This window comes from Pistacia vera, unplaced genomic scaffold, assembly GCF_008641045.1.
Source record: "Pistacia vera cultivar Batoury unplaced genomic scaffold, PisVer_v2 Contig430, whole genome shotgun sequence".
NCBI classification, from domain to species: Eukaryota; Viridiplantae; Streptophyta; class Magnoliopsida; order Sapindales; family Anacardiaceae; genus Pistacia; species Pistacia vera.
Window position 1 is genome coordinate 1,402,587 of NW_022196258.1, and position 17,600 is coordinate 1,420,186.

Here is a 17,600-nt window from a genome sequence, read left to right on the forward strand (position 1 = left end):
CTGTTTTCTATTTCCTCTAAAGTATGAGAAGGCTATATTCTACATTCTCAGATGATCCAGGTTCAGTACTCGTTCTTCTTCTTTTGCGCACATACACTTGTCCTTCATTAACCCCTTCTGGAACACTGACACCTTCCTGAACCGTTGCTTCTCCCTCCATTTCATCCCTAATCAGAAACCATTGTCCTACCATATTCTTTTTAATCAAACCCATTTTATTCAATGTCACATACCCCAACACATTATTTGTAGAAAACTTAATCTTATTTGTTGCATCATCAAGGGTGATCTCAATATTCAACTTCTCACATATTAACGTAACAAGCATCCCCCAATATATTTCTCCTTTGTCTGCTTGAATCTCTCCCAACTTCTTAATTAATAACTTCGCTGAATTAACCTGCCTCCCTGCTACCGCTGCTTCCATGAACATTAAATCCTTAACCATCACATTTCCATTTGTCTTCTTCCTACCATTAAATGTGAAAGTCAGGTATCTATGAAATACTCTTATAGCAGGATTCCTTAACTTTGTAGATTTACACCTATGTGGATGGTAAGTCCCTATCTTGGAAACATCAATCCAAGCTTGTTTGGAATCCCAGGTTTTAGATACGTTTTCCAAACCTTCAAAATCAAATCCTATCCAGGTTGCTAAATCTTGTGGTCTCATTACAAAGTTCTGATTCTTTAATCTAAAAAACATTGTATATGCCGGAAACTCATCACTATATGTCTCCACAACTTCCAAACTACCAAAAAACTCATATATCAAATGCTTATATCCATCATATCTCATACTGACCAAACTGTCACATTTCAAATTATTAATCACGATTGATTTCATCACCTAAACCTAAACTTATTAGAAATCTTAAATCCAAACTTCTTCCAAGGCAAATATCTCTTTCGACACATCCTCGTATTATTTTTTATGTTGCAAGTCTCGAAATTGAATTGTAGATGACGACGTGTCTTCATGAGGAATGGTTGTATTTTTTACCCTCACCATTTTCTGCTTTCTTCTAAAACCTGTATACATAAAAAAGTCGTCATCATAATCTGTCAAACCTAAACCACATACAAATATCGGCTTGTTCAGAGACTTTTCATAAACATATAAAGTCTCATTCGTTTTTCAAACAAATCAAAGACACATTTATGTTCATTCTCTAAGCCTTTTTAAATTATAACACAATTCATCAAACTTTATCGAAAATACTAATTTGAACTGAAAAACACCATGGATGTAAGTAGGGGGAGCCAACCGCCCAACAGATCTTTGAAACATAAGAAGAGAATTTAACTTTTAGACAGCCCCATATCAAATTCTAAGCTAAACCTTACGGAAATGAAAGCAAAAATGAAGTCAAGAAAGTATATTCATGTGAATTTGTAATAGCAGTTAACCAGTCCTTAATTCCAATAACAACTAAACCAACCAATCACCAAAAATCAAATTACAAAAAGAGAAAAGCAAAAGAAATTCTAAATTGATTAAATTAAGCAACACGATTGAACCCCAAAAAAACGTAAGACATACTTTGGTTAAATGATGGTTGTGCAAAAGCCTAGAAGCTAAGAGTATTCGTAGGCTCCTACAGACAAGTGGCTAATGTGAAGGTTAAGACGGGAAGAGAAGAAGAAAAAGGACTGTTCCTCATGAACAAAATTGCAACCAAAGATCTACTCTTAATGTATAAAAATGTTTCACTTCATACCACCAAAAAAATAAAATAAAGTTGCATTCAACATTATTAATATCTCAAGTTTCTAAAATAAAAGCTAATATCCTGAACAAGTGAACATATCAAAAATTCGGAAGAGCAAAATCTCTAAAACAAATTATATTTCGAAGATAGCAAGAACACAAACACCTTAGCTAGAAAGCTAAACTGTAACACTTAAGACCTGAGATGTTACATGCAATTGCAAATAAAATATGACTAGTAAATGTTACAAAACATTGCATTGCTACAAAAATGAAAGCACTGAAGAGAGGCAGATAAACCAAAGTTACAGTAGTCGATGCAGATGCCAAAAGCAAACTCAAAAGGCATCAACTTTAAACTTTTAAAACTATTTGTAACCTCATAGAGCAAGGAGAGACACCAAGACATAAAGAAACAAGCAAGAATGAACATAAAGTTAATCAAAGTTAGGCATAACATTTCATATCAGAAAAGCCAAATGAAAGAAAATACCCACCAAAAATTGAAATAACAGTTCATTTCGAAATAGCTTGAGAGGAGAATCTTTCTCGAGCAAATAAAATCGATTCAGCAGAAGAACCATGCATGAAGACCATAAAAAAACACCCACATAGACTATCCCTTAGTGGAAAAATTGTCAAGAAACAAATACAATAAAAGGAACTTTTTTAGGAACAGCAGCTGTTGCTATCGAACCAACATCACCAAGAAATGTTACTTAATTTAGTTATCTGCAGGAAAAATTTACAACTTGATAAATATTATTAAGAAGAAAGTATGCTGGGTTATTTTGCAAAGATTAGAAGTCAGATGGCTTGAATTTCAATTAAGCAAAATGTAATACACTGTCGTTTTATACAGTGTAACAAACTATAAATATGTTGTTTTCTGTTAAAGACTCAGTTAATAAAAATCAATGAATTCCAGAATATTCATCTTTCTTCTCAGCTCTGTTTTTCGTTTTCTTGGTCTCTTTAATTTTCTTGATTCTTCATCTCAATACTGAATTTCTACATGGTATCAGAGCCCTAGACAAGCGTCTATGGTTAATCTTAGCTTTGATTCTTCAAGTTTGAATTCACAATCAACCGATATGGATAATGTTAACACCAACTTTACTTCCTCAAACACTACACCCTCTTTACCAACTATTTCGGTGAAATTGCTGGAGAAAAACTACTCATTTTGGTGTTCGGAGATCCTACCAGCTCTGGTCTCTCATGGAATCGATGATTTTGTTACCGGAGAAAGAATTTGTCCTCCTCCATTTGTGTTCGATAAAGCTGATGAATCTGGGCAAACTATCAAGAAGTCAAACCCTAACTATTCCTCTTGAAAAAAGATCGATCAATTCCTGGTGAGTTGGTTGTATTCTACACTTTTAGAATCAATGTTTCGTCATGTTGCTAAATGTAGCACTGCTTATGAGATTTGGAGTACTTTAGAGCTTCATTTTCAATCTGTTTCTAGAGCTGGGACTTTGCATCTTAGAAATTTGTTGCAATGCACTAAGAATTAAAATTGTACTTTTAGTTAATATGTGTTGAAAATGAAGGAGTTGGGAGATGAACTGATAGCTAGTGGTGTGAATATAACTGATGAGGAGTTGTTACTCTATATACTGGATGGCTTAGGGCCGGAATATGACGCAGTAGTGGCCAATTTGACCTCCACTAGTAGTCAAACGACACTGCAAGAGGCTCAATTTTTATTGCATAAACATGAAATTAGGCTTGAAAGACAACATAATGTGTTCTCTAACTTTCATGAAGCTCTTCTAGTGTCCAAACAGCAGAGTCAAACTAATTCTTTTTCAGGTCCTCATCATGTCAATCCTACCTTAACCCCAAACTCTCAGTCTCAAATACACTCCCAGCCTCAACCATCTCTCTCACAATTCAATCCTAATACTTGTCAGTTTACTGGAAACAATATGAGTCAAGGCTTTTCCAGATCAGGCTTTGGTCTGCCACATCAATAATCACTCTCTCAGTTTCCAATGACAAGTGATGGCTTTAATCCTTTTAATCAGTACTAGGTTTACAACTCACAACTAGTGCGTAGTAGGGGACGAGGAAAGGGTTATTTTAGACCCAAACTGATCTGTCAAGTCTGTGGTAAAGGTGGACATTCTACCCTGCAGTGTTACCATAGATTTGATCATACTTACCAATACCAAAGTTTTGGAGTTGCTAGAGTCGGTTCATCTACTAATTCTCTTGGCTATAATGTTGAATCTGGTTCTCAAGGATCTTCCCACTTCAATGCCTCCCAAAGCCCAGCTCAGATTCCTCAGTCAAACAACTCAGCACAAGCACTTCTGATGACAAAGACTACTATGGCAGATCAGTTATACAACAAGTCAGCCTCTACTTCGTAAAATGGTTCTGGATTTTCTGGAGTTTATCAGCAGAATAACAGTTACCCTCCTCCATAAAATCAGACCTGCAAACTGACTGGGGAGGTAAATTCAGGCCCTTTACTAAAGAGCATGGCATTGGTTTTAGACATCCATGCCCTTATCTACACATGCTACACATGCAAAATGTGTAGATAAGGGCATGGATGTCTAAAACCAATGCCATGCTCTTTTAAATATTCAGTAAAGGGCCTGAATTCACCTCCCCAGTCAGTTTGCAGAGTCTTGAGTTTAACATCCAGTTGATTCTCAACAAACATATGAAAATGTGTAAAAACTTTGAATGCCTCAGATTTAAGCTTAAGTGGATATATCCACATGTATCTACTATAGTCATCCACAAATAATATATAATATTTAAAACCTTCGGAAGACCAAATTGGAGCAGGGCCCCATAAACCCGAATACACCAACTCAAGAGGTCTTGTGGATTTGGATGCAGAAATGGGAAAAGAAGTCTGTGACATTTTGCCGAATTGACATGCTTCACAAAACATTTTATTATCAAAACAACCATGTACATGAATTTTATTCATAATATCCTTAAGAGTTTTAACTTGTGGATGCCCCAACTGAGCATGCCACAATGCTATCAACAGTACATCAGACTTGCTTATTTGAGATACACTCTCTTTATTTGAGCTACTAACAGTTGGTGTAAGACTGAAACAATTAGGAACATGACATGTCTTATTATCACTACTACTAATACTAGTACTTGTATTGGTGACAGCAACAACATCACAGAAAGCTTTAGAGCCAGAAGCACCTCCAATAGAAGAGGCCACAGATGAGCAAGAACCTTTCAGCTGATACAGACCATCCTTCAAGAAGCCTTGCAACAGTACCTCTTGAGTGCACTTATCCTTTACAAGACAATGGTCAGAATGAAATTCAACAATAACTTCATTGTCTTTAGTAATTTGTGATATACTTAACAAATTTTTTGCTATATGTGGTACACAGAACACATTCTTGAGATGCAAAATCCCAGGAGAATTTTGTGAGTTGAGAAAGGACACACCTGTTTGTGAGACTGGAATTGTTTGTCCATTGCCAACTTGAACTGTGGAGCCACCTTGATAATTTTCCTTGATAACCAGGTTACTCATATCTGCTGTCATGTGGTTAGTTGCTCCAGAATCAACATACCAGGTTTGATCCATAACTGTATGAGGATTGGCAACTGGTATATTGTGAGAATTATGTGCTGAGGACAAATAAGACTGACTTCCTTCAGGTAAAGCAGTAACACTTGAGAGGTCAGATTTTGTGGAGGAGGGTAACTGTTATTCTGTTGATAAACTCCAGAAAATCCAGAACCATTGTACGAAGTAGAGGCTAACTTGTTGTATAACTGATCTGCCATAGTAGTCTTTGTCATCAGAAGTGCTTGTGCTGAGTTGTTTGACTGAGGAATCTGAGCTGGGCTTTGGGAGGCATTGAAGTGGGAAGATCCTTGAGAACCAGATTCAACATTATAGCCAAGAGAATTAGTAGATGAACCGACTCCAGCAACTCCAAAACTTTGGTATTGGTAAGTATGATCAAATATGTGGTAACACTGTAGGACAGAATGTCCACTTTTACCACAGACTTGACAGATCAATTTGGGTCTAAAATAACCCTTCCTCGTCCCCTACTACGCACTAGTTGTGAGTTGTAAACCTGGTACTGATTAAAAGGATTATCTACATCAGCAAAATGGTAGAGTTGAAAGGCGGCATAGAACAATCACCAAATTTGGATTAACACTGCTAGCACATGCTAGTATGCCTTTGTGTTTCTGGCGACAGGCCTTCTGTATAGCCGTATATATTGTTAACAAACTTCCTTCATCTGTTCTTCAGGATCTCTCTCCTTACCAACAATTATTTCAGCAAGAACCAAAGTACGGTGAGCTAAAGGTATTTGGTTGTTCATGTTACCCTTACATCAGACCATATCAGAAGCAGAAATTCTCCTATCACACTGAAAAGTGTGTCTTTAAAGGTTATAGTCTTGCACATAAAGGGTATAAGTGTCTTTCATCCACAGGAAAGGTTTACATAGTGAAACAAGCAAAGTTTGATGAGACTGTTTTTCCATTTAAGCTTGGTTTCAAATGTTATCTCATTAAAGATGAAACTACAGGAGGGTTCAATTCTCAGACTAATACAGATAGTTTTTTTGTCCTCATGGAATCTTGGTCATTGCTTGAACAAAAGCAATGTTTCTTCTGTTACTATGGCAGCATCGTCTGACACTACTGCTGCAGTCCAAACTGCTCCTCCTTTTAGTTCTACAGAAGATGTTCATACTACTGATACAGTTCAGCCTACTCCTCTTTTTAATTCTACAGCAGATGTTCATGCTATTGATGCAGTTCAGACTATTCATACTACTGATGCAGTTCAGTCTATTCCTCTTTTTAATTCTACAGCAGATGTTCATGCTACTGATGCGGTTCAGCCTATTTCTCCTGTTAGTTCTACAGCAGATGTTTATGGTAATTCATCACTATTTTTCAGCTTATCTGATGATACATCTACTGATGCAATTCAAACAAATGTATATGAAGCTACTGATGCAGCTTAGATTACTCCAGGGTCAGTAATCTTGGATTTTGCTACTATCTCTCCATCAAAAGAACCATCTGTTTTCATTGATCAACTGGAACCTTCTTTCAATCAGCAATATAATGCACATCCAATGCTTACTAGATCAAAAACCCAAACCTTTTCAAAGCCTGCTAAGTCACAATCTCAGGGTTGTTCTGGATGTGCATATCTCTCTACTCTGTGTGTTCTAGCTAAACCAAAAACTGTCTCAGAAGCTCTGCGAATTCCAGAATGGAAGGTAGCAATGAATGATGAGTTTTCAGCTCTGGTGCGAAACCAAACCTGGGAATTAGTTCCTTTCTCTTCCAATATGCATGTTATAGGATGTAAATGGGTATTTAAAACCAAGCTGAAATCTGATGGGACTCTTCAAAAATACAAGGCACGATTAGTGGCTAAAGGCTTTCAACAAACCCTAGGTTTGGATTATTTCAATACATTTTTCCCAGTTATTAAACCTGCCACTATAAGGATCATATTCTCACTTGCTATTCATAATGGTTGGGATATCCAACAAATTGACATTAATAATGCATTTCTGAATGGAGATCTCACAGAGACTATGTTCATGTTTCAACCTGAAGGTTTTACTGATCTTCAACACCCCAAACATGTTTGTAAACTCAACAAGGCCCTCTATGGCCTAAAACAGGCGCCAAGAGCCTGGTTTGACAAGTTAAAGGCAGCTCTTACTGATTGAGGTTTTCTTGGTTCAGTTTCTGACACCAACCTATTTTTCTTTAAAAAGGAGTCTCACATAGTGTATTTACTAGTGTATGTGGACAATATTCTCATTACTGGGAATGATTCTGCATTGATTACTCAAATAGTTACAGATTTAAATAACAAGTTTGCTTTGAAGACTTTAGGGTCTGTTAACTATTTTCTTGGCTTTGAAGTGCAAAGAGACAAGTCAGATTTGCTGCTTTCTCAATCAAAATATGCTCTTGATCTATCGAACAAAGCTGGAATGGCAGAATGTAAGCCCTGCAATACACCTATGGCCACTGGTACAAAACGGATGAAAGAAGATAGTGAAGCTTTTGATCAGCCCTCTCTTTATCAGAGTCTTGTGGGAGGGTTCAATACTTGACTTTGTCTAGACTTGATCTGTCTTTTGCAATGAACAGATTGAGTCAATTTTTACAGTCTCCTACTACAAATCACTGGACTGCGTGCAAGCGAGTACTTCGATACATTAAAGGCACCCTACAACACGGTTTACTCTTCCAAAAACATCAGAATTTTGCCCTGGAAGGCTATGTTGATGCTGACTGGGTAGGTGATGTTGGTGATAGGTGATCCACAACAGGGTATAGCATATTTCTTGGTGGCAACTTAGTACAATGGGTGTCTAGAAAACAGAAAGTGGTGTCTCTCTCTTCAACAAAGGCTGAATATCGGGCTCTTAGTCAAGCAGCCACTGAACTTGTTTGGATCCAAAATCTGTTTCAAGAACTTGGCATCCCAATCAAGAGTATTCCAATTTTGTGGTGTGATAATATGAGTGCAGGAGCACTATCTTCTAACCCTGTTTTCCATGCTAGGATAAAACATATTGAGATTGATGTCCATTATGTGAGAGAACTGGTTATTGATAAGAAACTTGCTGTTCAATATGTTTCCTCTGAGTTTCAAACTGCAGATGTGTTAACAAAGGCACTTCCTGCTCACAGGTTTCAAGTTCTTAAAGAAAAGCTTACTGTTTTGTCTTCTTTGCCAGCGTTAGTTGCTACAATCAAAGACTAATTAAGTCTTATGCAAATTGAACTCAATATGTTGCAGAAAGTTGTGTTTTCAGAGTGCAAATTGAAGTTGCAGAAAGTTGTGTTTTCAGATGCAAACTGAAGTTGTAGAAAGTTGTGTTTTTAGAGGAAGATAGTGTTGTTTACGGGGAAATGTTGAGTAGGTAGAATGTTAAAGCATGGTAAAAGTGAAGAAAAGTTTAGAGAGGAAGATAGTGTTGTTTACGGGGAAATATTGCGAAGGAAGAATGATATAGAATAGTAGGAGTGTTCTGTTTACGGGCGAATATTAAGAAGAAAGTATGCTGGGTTATTTTGCAAAGATTAGAAGTCAGATGGCTTGAATTTCAATTAAGCAAAATGTAATACAGTGTCGTTTTATACAGTGTAACAAACTATAAATATGTTGTTTTCTGTTAAAGACTCAGTTAATAAAAATCAATGAATTCCAGAATATTCATCTTTCTTCTCAGCTCTGTTTTTCGTTTTTCTTGGTCTTTTTAATTTTCTTGATTCTTCATCTCAATACTGAATTTCTACAAATATTATTATCAAATTTTACTCTGCTTTTAGTTCATCAAAGGATCTTTAGCCGTCCACATAATTATTAAGTGAACTGCTAAGATCCTTGATTTATTGGACCTAATTTTTATTGCTAGTTAGGCCTCAACTGATTTCAGATTTATTCCTAATGGATTGAATTTCAGGTAATAATCTGACACAATTGATGGAGTATTACTAGTTCTTTTGATATAAGGTAAGGTACAAGAGAAAAGGTTTTTGGTAACAAGGCAAGTCATAGTAACTAAGAAAGAATTTGGAGCCCAATGCCATTGAGCAATTTTTGCCATTGGGGTACCTCCAATGTTATGCAGATATTCATTAATTGCAAGAAACAACTTGATTTTTTAAATTTGGAAGTGTCATTAGCTAATTGGTTATTCGCTCTACCATTATTGGAATTGCTGGACCTTGGTGATAATACCATCATCAGGCACAAGGTTTTAAGACTGTGATTCTTGATATCAATCAAATTACCTGTTGCTACACCTAAAATATGCCTAAAATCAATTTTCCTTTCATGGTAGTTCTTAAATTCACAGCATTTAAAATAAACTACATTTCTCTTTATCAATGGCAGAACACTTCTATTTATCAATCACACAAACCAGTCCTACCAAATTGACTGGATTTCATTTCATCAACTCAACTCTATTCAACACATTCATCCAACCAAAAAAAAAAAAAAAAATTGAAAAAGGAAAGTGTTTAATTACCGATGGCAGATGAGGAAGACGAAGAACAAACGCAGAACAGGAATCCAGAAGAATAAGAGCGCGAAGACGAAGAACACATAGTAACACAGATGGAAGATGAAGAAGATGGTAATGGCTGGCTATGTGTTTTAATTTTTGAAACTTCCCCAAAATTTTTAACCTAATACGTGAGTTTTTTTTTATTTAATTTTAATTATAGTAAAGGACAGGCGTCCATAAGTAATGGACGCCCGTCCATTTTGTGTGGACGGCCGTCCATAAGGGTTGGACGGCCGTCCTTTACATAAGGGACGGTCGTCCATAAAGAATGGACGGGCGTCCATAAGTAATAAAGGGACGGCCGTCCACCATTTATGGACGGCCGTCCAGTTTTTTAATTTTATTTTTTAAAAGCAAAAGAATGGACAGGAGTCCATTACTTATGAATGCCCGTCCACAATTAAAGGACGATCGTCCACAATTTGTGGACGGCCGTCCATAGTTTTTATTTTAATTTGAAACAACAAAAGAATGGACGGGCGTCCATTACTTACAGATGCCCGTCCACAGTGAAAGGAGGGCCGTCCATAAGTTTTGGATGGCCGTCCAAAGATTTTCTTTTTTGATTTGTAAAACCAAAATAATGGACGGGTGTCCATTTCTTACGAACGCCGGTCCAAAAGTAAGGGACAGCCGTCCACAATGTCCCCAAAGTTTTTTTTTTATTTTCATATTTGGGTCAAGGACGAGCGTCCATTATTTGTGGGCGCCCCTCCAAAAGTAATGGACAGTCGTCCCTAATGTTTATAAAAAAATTTATTGTATTTTACTTATGGACGCCCGTCCGTCGTATATGGACGGGAGTACATGTGAGTGAACAGCCGTCCATATTTGATGGACAGCCGTTCACTAGAAAAATATTTATAGAAAAATCAGGCATCTAGACTGTTGGTGTGAGTCAGGGGTACACATAGGCCGATACACATTTTTGGTGCAAAATAATCGGTGTCTGTAGCTTTGTTGTTATAACATACGGAACATATGTAGGTTAAAAACAATAAATTCCTTTGTTTTTTATTAAATAGAATGTAAATCCAATAAATGATGCAATTGAAAATATTCATAGTTGTCCATTTCAATTGGTTATTACAGTATAATTAAAATTGTACAATACTGAGAATATAACACATCAATCTATGATCTATCTCCATGCAGAAACTCTTACTAATGGGGTTCTTCCCCATTCCAACACCATCTCATTTGCATTTTCACCTTCAATCCTCACTGTGTACAAACTTTCACCTTCTCTCGCCATTACTTTAGCTTCCATTAAGCTCTCACTGCTTAATCTCACCCCTTTCAACCCAAATCCCGCCTCAAATTCGCAGACCTCTTTTACTTCCTTCCACTTTTCTAACAAAGCAACACAAGAGGCAAATGGTGCCACAAAGAGACACTCCATGGCTATTCTTGCTTCTACAAGACGTTTATGGAAGTTCCATTCCATTGATTCTAACAATGCTCCGTAATGTTCCTGATAACTATCAAAGAATGACCCAAAACAAGAGTAATCTTCTATTTTCTCCCAAGTATCTCCATCACCAAAAGTAATCATTCCATTGTTTTTATCATTAGTAGTTTTATTACTGTCAGAGTTGGGCAAAAAATCCTTAGCCACCTTTAGAAACTCCATAACATGCCTTCTTCTTCTTCTCCTCCTCATGTGGGGAAGAGCCCACATGCAATTGAAGGCTAGCCATTCTCTCCTTCTTCCTCTTCTTGTAGTTTTCTTTATCTCACTTACCAAATCTTGTAGTTCCATTTCTTCAACTTTCAACTTTAAGTCATGACAATTTGCATAACAAATCAACTGCTTCTTTGTCTCCTCAAATCTCAAATGGGGATGAGCTTGACCACAAATACAATCTCCATTTTTCCACTTTATTGATGTAAGTTTTAAGGTTATTTGTTGTGAGATAATACCGAATTGTTGTAGCAGCTTCTGTTGTTGAGCAAGAGCCACAATCATTGAAGCCCATTGAATGCCCTCTCCCATGTCAAAATCAACAATGTGCAGAACCCCGGCATCATGAGGAATGGCCTCAAGAATCGCCGAGTTCGCAGTGAAATGAGCGAACATTCCATTCGGGAACACTCTATAGAATGCCTCGAAAGCTGCATCAAAAACCTTGCAGGACTCTTGTTTAAGATAGTTGTCATTAGCTTCGTTGTTCAAGGGCCGAAAAGAATGATACAAAAGGCGCTCCGTAATCTCACCGACAGGACTGACTTTCTCATTGATGCGTCTCACGATCACCTCCGCGAGCTCTCGTTGTTCATTCGCCATGGCTTCACCATAGGCCTTTGCTAGATGGCTTGTGCAGAGTTCATTGTTAATCTCCATGTCTTGTGTAGGCAAGTTCAGGATTGGCTGAATTATTGAAGTCACGTCCATAGATGTGTCAGTAACCTCTTGATAAATAGAGAGTTGATGATAATAAGAATCATCACTTTCTCGATGATCACCATTCTCTAACCAATCTCTCATCTCGTCTAATTCAATGTTAAAATTGGGGTCCAAATCCTCCAAACCAAGTACTGAGGAAGATTCGTTAACATGAAACGGAAAATTATCAAAGTCAATAAACTCATTGGACATGGCAGAAGGTGCGAAATTTGTGCTAGAAGTTTCAAGGGAGTCGTGATCATGAGTTGTGGTAAAAGGAGGTGAGAATGTGGAGGACTCAAAGAAATTCAGAATCATAAGATCATCATCCATGCCTACCCCATTATTGACAAATTTATCATCAAGAGATAAATCTTCAATAGGATGAGATTGAATCATTATTCAAAGGGCTAATTAATGGCTTCAAAACCAATGTGGAGTTCTCAATCAGCAGACAGCGGATAAAGATTATTATATATCAATGGAGATGAACAAATACAAAATAAAAGTAAAAGATAATATCATATTTTTTTATGAATCCCCATTGACTCACATTCTTCTTGGCACTTTCTGTGAAAAAGTGATTGATTTTCATGCCCAATTCCCATCTCAAGTTATCTTTTGGATGCGAATATTGCCCTAGATTGTCACAAAATCATGCAACGTTAAACCATGCATGACCTCCACGTTGACACGTAATTGATTCATACTTTGGATGTTTTATCTCAAGACTTACCAACCCGGTTGGAACAAACTGTAAAAATGAGCACATCCATAATCCATAATCAATTAAAGACAAATTAAGATTCCTAATTATCCTTATAATAACCATTTGATCGGGGTTTCAGTCTTGATTAGAGTCATCTCTGATAACGATCTTCACCTTCAAGAGTTCAATTGTGCATTATTTTAAGTAGAAGTAGTATATATTCCACAATACAAAGGAAAAGTTAATGACCATGAAGTTGAAAACTTAACGCAACTAAACACAATATTTCATAATTTTTTTTTATCAATTGTCTCCTAAAGTATCCAGAAATGGAGATATTTCTAGTCTTTTACCAAAGCTATTGGGGTCCCTTGACCAAGACGTTTGTACTTTGTAATATAACTATGATAATTGATCAGAGGGTATCTGAATTTTGTTTGATTTATTGACTGACCTGATGGTTTTTTCTTCAATTTTCAGAGAAACCATGCAGGAATAAGGATCTCCCATAAAAATCTAAACCCGGCACAAAATAATATAAAATGATCAAAATTAACTGCATGGTTCATTTCATGAGTCATATGGGCAGGTTAAGGCCATGCAGAAATTATATATATATATATGAATTGAACTGATTTGTATTATAAAATGATGGGTGAACGACATGTTACCACCCAAACTAAGCCCTAACTATAGATTCCCACCCGAAAAGTTTCAAAACAACAATTACCTATCAACTGTTAAGATCTATTAGGTAGTTTCTCATCCACCGTTAAGATCTGTTAGTGAAATCTATTAATTAATATTTATAAACATAAATCTAATCATTCTCTACTTAAGAATCTCTCCTGAAACTCGACAAATTTTGAGGGTATTATGGAGCTATACATATGTCATTGGATTTGGATAGGGTAGCAATTGAACCCCCCATCATTAATTATCTGTTTAAGATAAAGTTTGAAAGAAGTCCTGATATGTTAATATACTGTCAATTAAACATTAAAAAAATCACTCCGCGACACGTTACACATATATATACACATCCCTATCAGACATTAATGAATTAAATTAATGTTTTTATTCGTAAACTGGTGTATTATATATTAGTGATTAATGGTTGAGATGAGACTACCAAATTAGCCGTAATCCTTGGAAGTAATTAAATAGAATAACAATCTCTTTACTATAACATCTAATTTACTCTTCTTCCATGGTTACGCATTATAGAAAGAATTAATTAAATTGATATTCTGCAACAGATGATGTCTCAGTCTGAGAGAAGAAGAAGATCCCATATTTTGTGACCTAGAAAGCAGGAAGAAAACGCTCTGCAGTCTGAAGTCACAAGTAATTAATTAATTAAAATAGTACAAAAAGATGACATGGGCAGAAAATGTCTTTCGCTAGTTGACAATAATGGTTAGCAGAGACGTTTAACCTCAAACTATCTCTGTATTAATTTAGAGGGATGATGATGAAGTCGCTATTTCTGAATCAGCCGCTCAGTTTACGTAAAAGCATCTTCCTCTAATAATTAATTGCCTATTTTCATGCATTTCATTCACGTATTTTTTTTTTTTTTTAAGTTAAAAGCTTCTGTCAGGATCCCATGCAACCCCCCCTAGAGTTAAATAAAAGATTTAATCCAGCATATAGTTAAGAACTTAATTACGTAGGTTTCAGATTAATACTTGGTTACATATTGTTGATGTTGTAATTTATACCAACGAGAAGTACATAGAATTCATAATGAAACCTACTTAAAGTTTGTATGAAATCTATTACTTGATGCGAGATCAATGAATGAATCAAAAACACATACAATAAAAAAAATTTTAAATAGTTTGAATGTCCAACGCAAATCTTATATCTACTATTTTTATGTTGCTTTTTGTGCATTTTTTGCGTACAATTACGGCTTGGACAAGATATGAATGTAAATCCGCAATCTAAGGATTGACCATACAACAATAATTTTCTGTGATTAATAAATTCATCATGAAAGGCTGCCGGCCGCTCTCAACTGAAACAATTTTAAAATGTAATTTAAAATTCTAATTATTCCTGCATTCGTATTTAGATTTCTTACATACTAAGCATTCCTTGAGCTAGTTTTTTGGTATGAAATCTACCTAACTCCGTTTATCAATTTGACCTTTAATTATAAATAATAGGAGTCTTGATGAAGTTTCCATGCAACTTCTCTATTTATTTGTGTATGCTTGTGCCTTCTAGGAAGAAATATATACTGATAACTACAATGTCGTCCATGTAAATACTATTTTAATTATTTTTTATATGATTAAAATTTGTAGGTGTCAATGTCTTGACATAGACACAAATTATTGGGAATTTCTGTGCATGGATTATGAAGAACCAATCCCTTTACAGCCTTTTTTTCTTAATTACTAAGTGAAAGGTAATTTCAATGAATTGACATGAATAGTTATCTAACGAATCCCTCCATTAAAAAAACTATTATAAAGGAAAATTACATGTAACAACCCCATCCGTCTCCAGGAACCTGCCAAGAATGAGGAAGAAGACTCACCAGGGAACTTTGCCAGATCAAAACTCTGGAAAAAGCAGGCGAAAGTGATATGTATTCTTCTTTTTTATTTTTTTATTTATATTTTCAAGTATAAATACTCTTCAAGACTTTGTCATCAAAACTCCCCCAAGAGTTTCCTTCTTGCACATTCAATCAGATTAAAGACCAAACCATGATGCAACCAGAACTTGTTCAGCCCACTTGGCCATTCTACAACATCATAGGTTCACCTTTTGATCATCAAGTTGAAGATTGTGATCTCAACATTGATGATTATTTAAATATTGGTGGTTTTGAATTCTCTTCTTCATTTACCTCTATAGATGAGTACTCAGAGTTTTCATCGATCCCCAATTTTTCACCCGTATTCTCCAGTGAATTTATTCAATTCCCTGTAGTTTGTGATGATGAGGTACAAGTCATGTTACCGATGGAGGATTTTCCGTTGGAGTTGGAGGGGTTTGAGTGTATTTTGAGTGATGAAGTTGAGGGTTTATGTGGAAGTTTTGATGAAAGTGAGGGAAGTTTTCCTTCACAAATGACCTGTGAAAGAGAAGATGTATGGAGTCCTAGCACATCGGTGAAATCCAGCGAGGCGTCGGTGGATACAACATTGACTTTGCCTGCAGAAGAAATGGAAATAGATAACCAAGTGAGCGTTTCTCATCTTCTCAAGGCTTATGGAGAAGCCCTGGAGATAGGGCAAAGAGAGCTTGGAGAAGTAATTATCAAATGCTTAAGTGAGAAAGTTAGCCCAGCTGGTGAAGCCTTGGAGCGCCTTGCATTCAATTTATCCCCTGACCTTGAAAAGCAAGGGGAATATCTAATGCAAGAGTCCAGAAAAAACTTTGAGGCGGCCTTCAGGGCATTCTACCAGTTTTTTCCATATGGTCGATTCGCTCACTTTGCAGCAAACGCCGCGATCCTTGAAGCCATGCCGGATGATGCAGAGATCATTCACGTAGTGGACTTTGACATTGGAGAAGGGGTTCAGTGGCCTCCATTGATTGAGGCCATAGCACAAAGGAGTAAAACACTGAGATTGACATCAATAACGAGGGAGGATGAGGACTTAACTTGCGCTTCCTTGCCATGGAGTTTTGCAGAGACAAGAAGGCAACTGTGTGACTATGCAAGATGTTTTGGTTTAAATCTAAAGGTCGAGGAGATGGGAATTGAGGAATTGGTGAGTGAGATAAAGAAGAAAAGAGGTGACAGCAAAGAATGGTTGGTTTTTAATTCCATGGTTGGACTTCCACATATGGGGAGAGAAAGAAGCAGAAAGCCTGTCAAGGAATTTCTGCAAACAGCCCAGGACTTGTTGTCAAATAATGGCAACATTACCAACAGAGGTATGATAACTTTAGGTGATGGAGATGCTTGTGAGGGACTGGCATATTGCTCAGGATTTGGGTCATTTTTTGAGGGGTATTTGGAACATTACCAAGCCCTTTTGGAATCAATTAAATCCAGCTTCCCTGCACATCTTGCAGAAGCAAGAATGGCCATGGAGTGTCTCTTTGTGGCACCTTACATCTCTTCCCACGTTTGGTTCCAAAAGTGGGAAGAACAAAGACAAGGCTACCAACTTCAGGGAGGAGTTGGATTGGAGGAATGTAAAGTGAGCAAAGAAATGCTGATAGAAGCCAAAGAGATGGTGAAGGGGGAAAATTCTTATGGGGTGAGGATTGGAGGATACAGTGAGAACGAGATGATTCTGGAGTGGAGAGGAACGCCATTGGTGAGAGTCTCTACTTGGAGAAGTTAAAAAGCTCAAAGATTAGATGACCCAAAAAATATTCTGAAGTAAATATGTATAACAGAAACACCACATCATTTTTCTCTGTTGTATAGATTAATTATGTTATTATTGTAGGAAAATTATTGGTTAAATTGACAAATGATACCAGACATTATGAATTCAAACGTGTACTTAATACCCAAGTTTCATTATTTTGCAAAGACCGAATTATAGCCATAACTGCAGCACAGGATTCAATTCAAAATGAAATACCAACAAACTCAACATAATGCACAATAACTGAAGTGTCTGAACCAATTTACACACATCTCAACTAATCTTCAAAAGAAACTATTCGAACCAACAGAAACTATTCGAACCAACTTACACACATCTCAATTAATCCTCAAGAGAAACTATC

The 17,600-nt window shown here is 36.5% G+C and overlaps 2 protein-coding genes across 2 annotated transcripts; one reads left to right on the forward strand and one right to left on the reverse strand.

Moving 5' to 3' along the window:
• Positions 1-10,933: 10,933 nt before the first annotated feature.
• LOC116143481 (nodulation-signaling pathway 2 protein-like) lies at positions 10,934-12,577 on the reverse strand. Its single transcript, XM_031428938.1, has one exon. The coding sequence runs from the start codon at positions 12,575-12,577 to the stop codon at positions 10,934-10,936; it is 1,644 nt and encodes a 547-aa protein (XP_031284798.1).
• A 2,847-nt stretch (positions 12,578-15,424) lies between these two features.
• LOC116143553 (nodulation-signaling pathway 2 protein-like) lies at positions 15,425-17,404 on the forward strand. The gene has a single exon (XM_031429005.1). The coding sequence runs from the start codon at positions 15,611-15,613 to the stop codon at positions 17,204-17,206; it is 1,596 nt and encodes a 531-aa protein (XP_031284865.1). The 5' UTR covers positions 15,425-15,610; the 3' UTR covers positions 17,207-17,404.
• Positions 17,405-17,600: the final 196 nt, after the last annotated feature.

Bases quoted from the DNA above. Each gene is read 5' to 3' on its own strand.
- LOC116143481 (XM_031428938.1), bottom strand. From the start codon at position 12,577: ATGATTCAATCTCATCCTATTGAAGATTTATCTCTTGATGATAAATTT.
- LOC116143553 (XM_031429005.1), top strand. From the start codon at position 15,611: ATGATGCAACCAGAACTTGTTCAGCCCACTTGGCCATTCTACAACATC.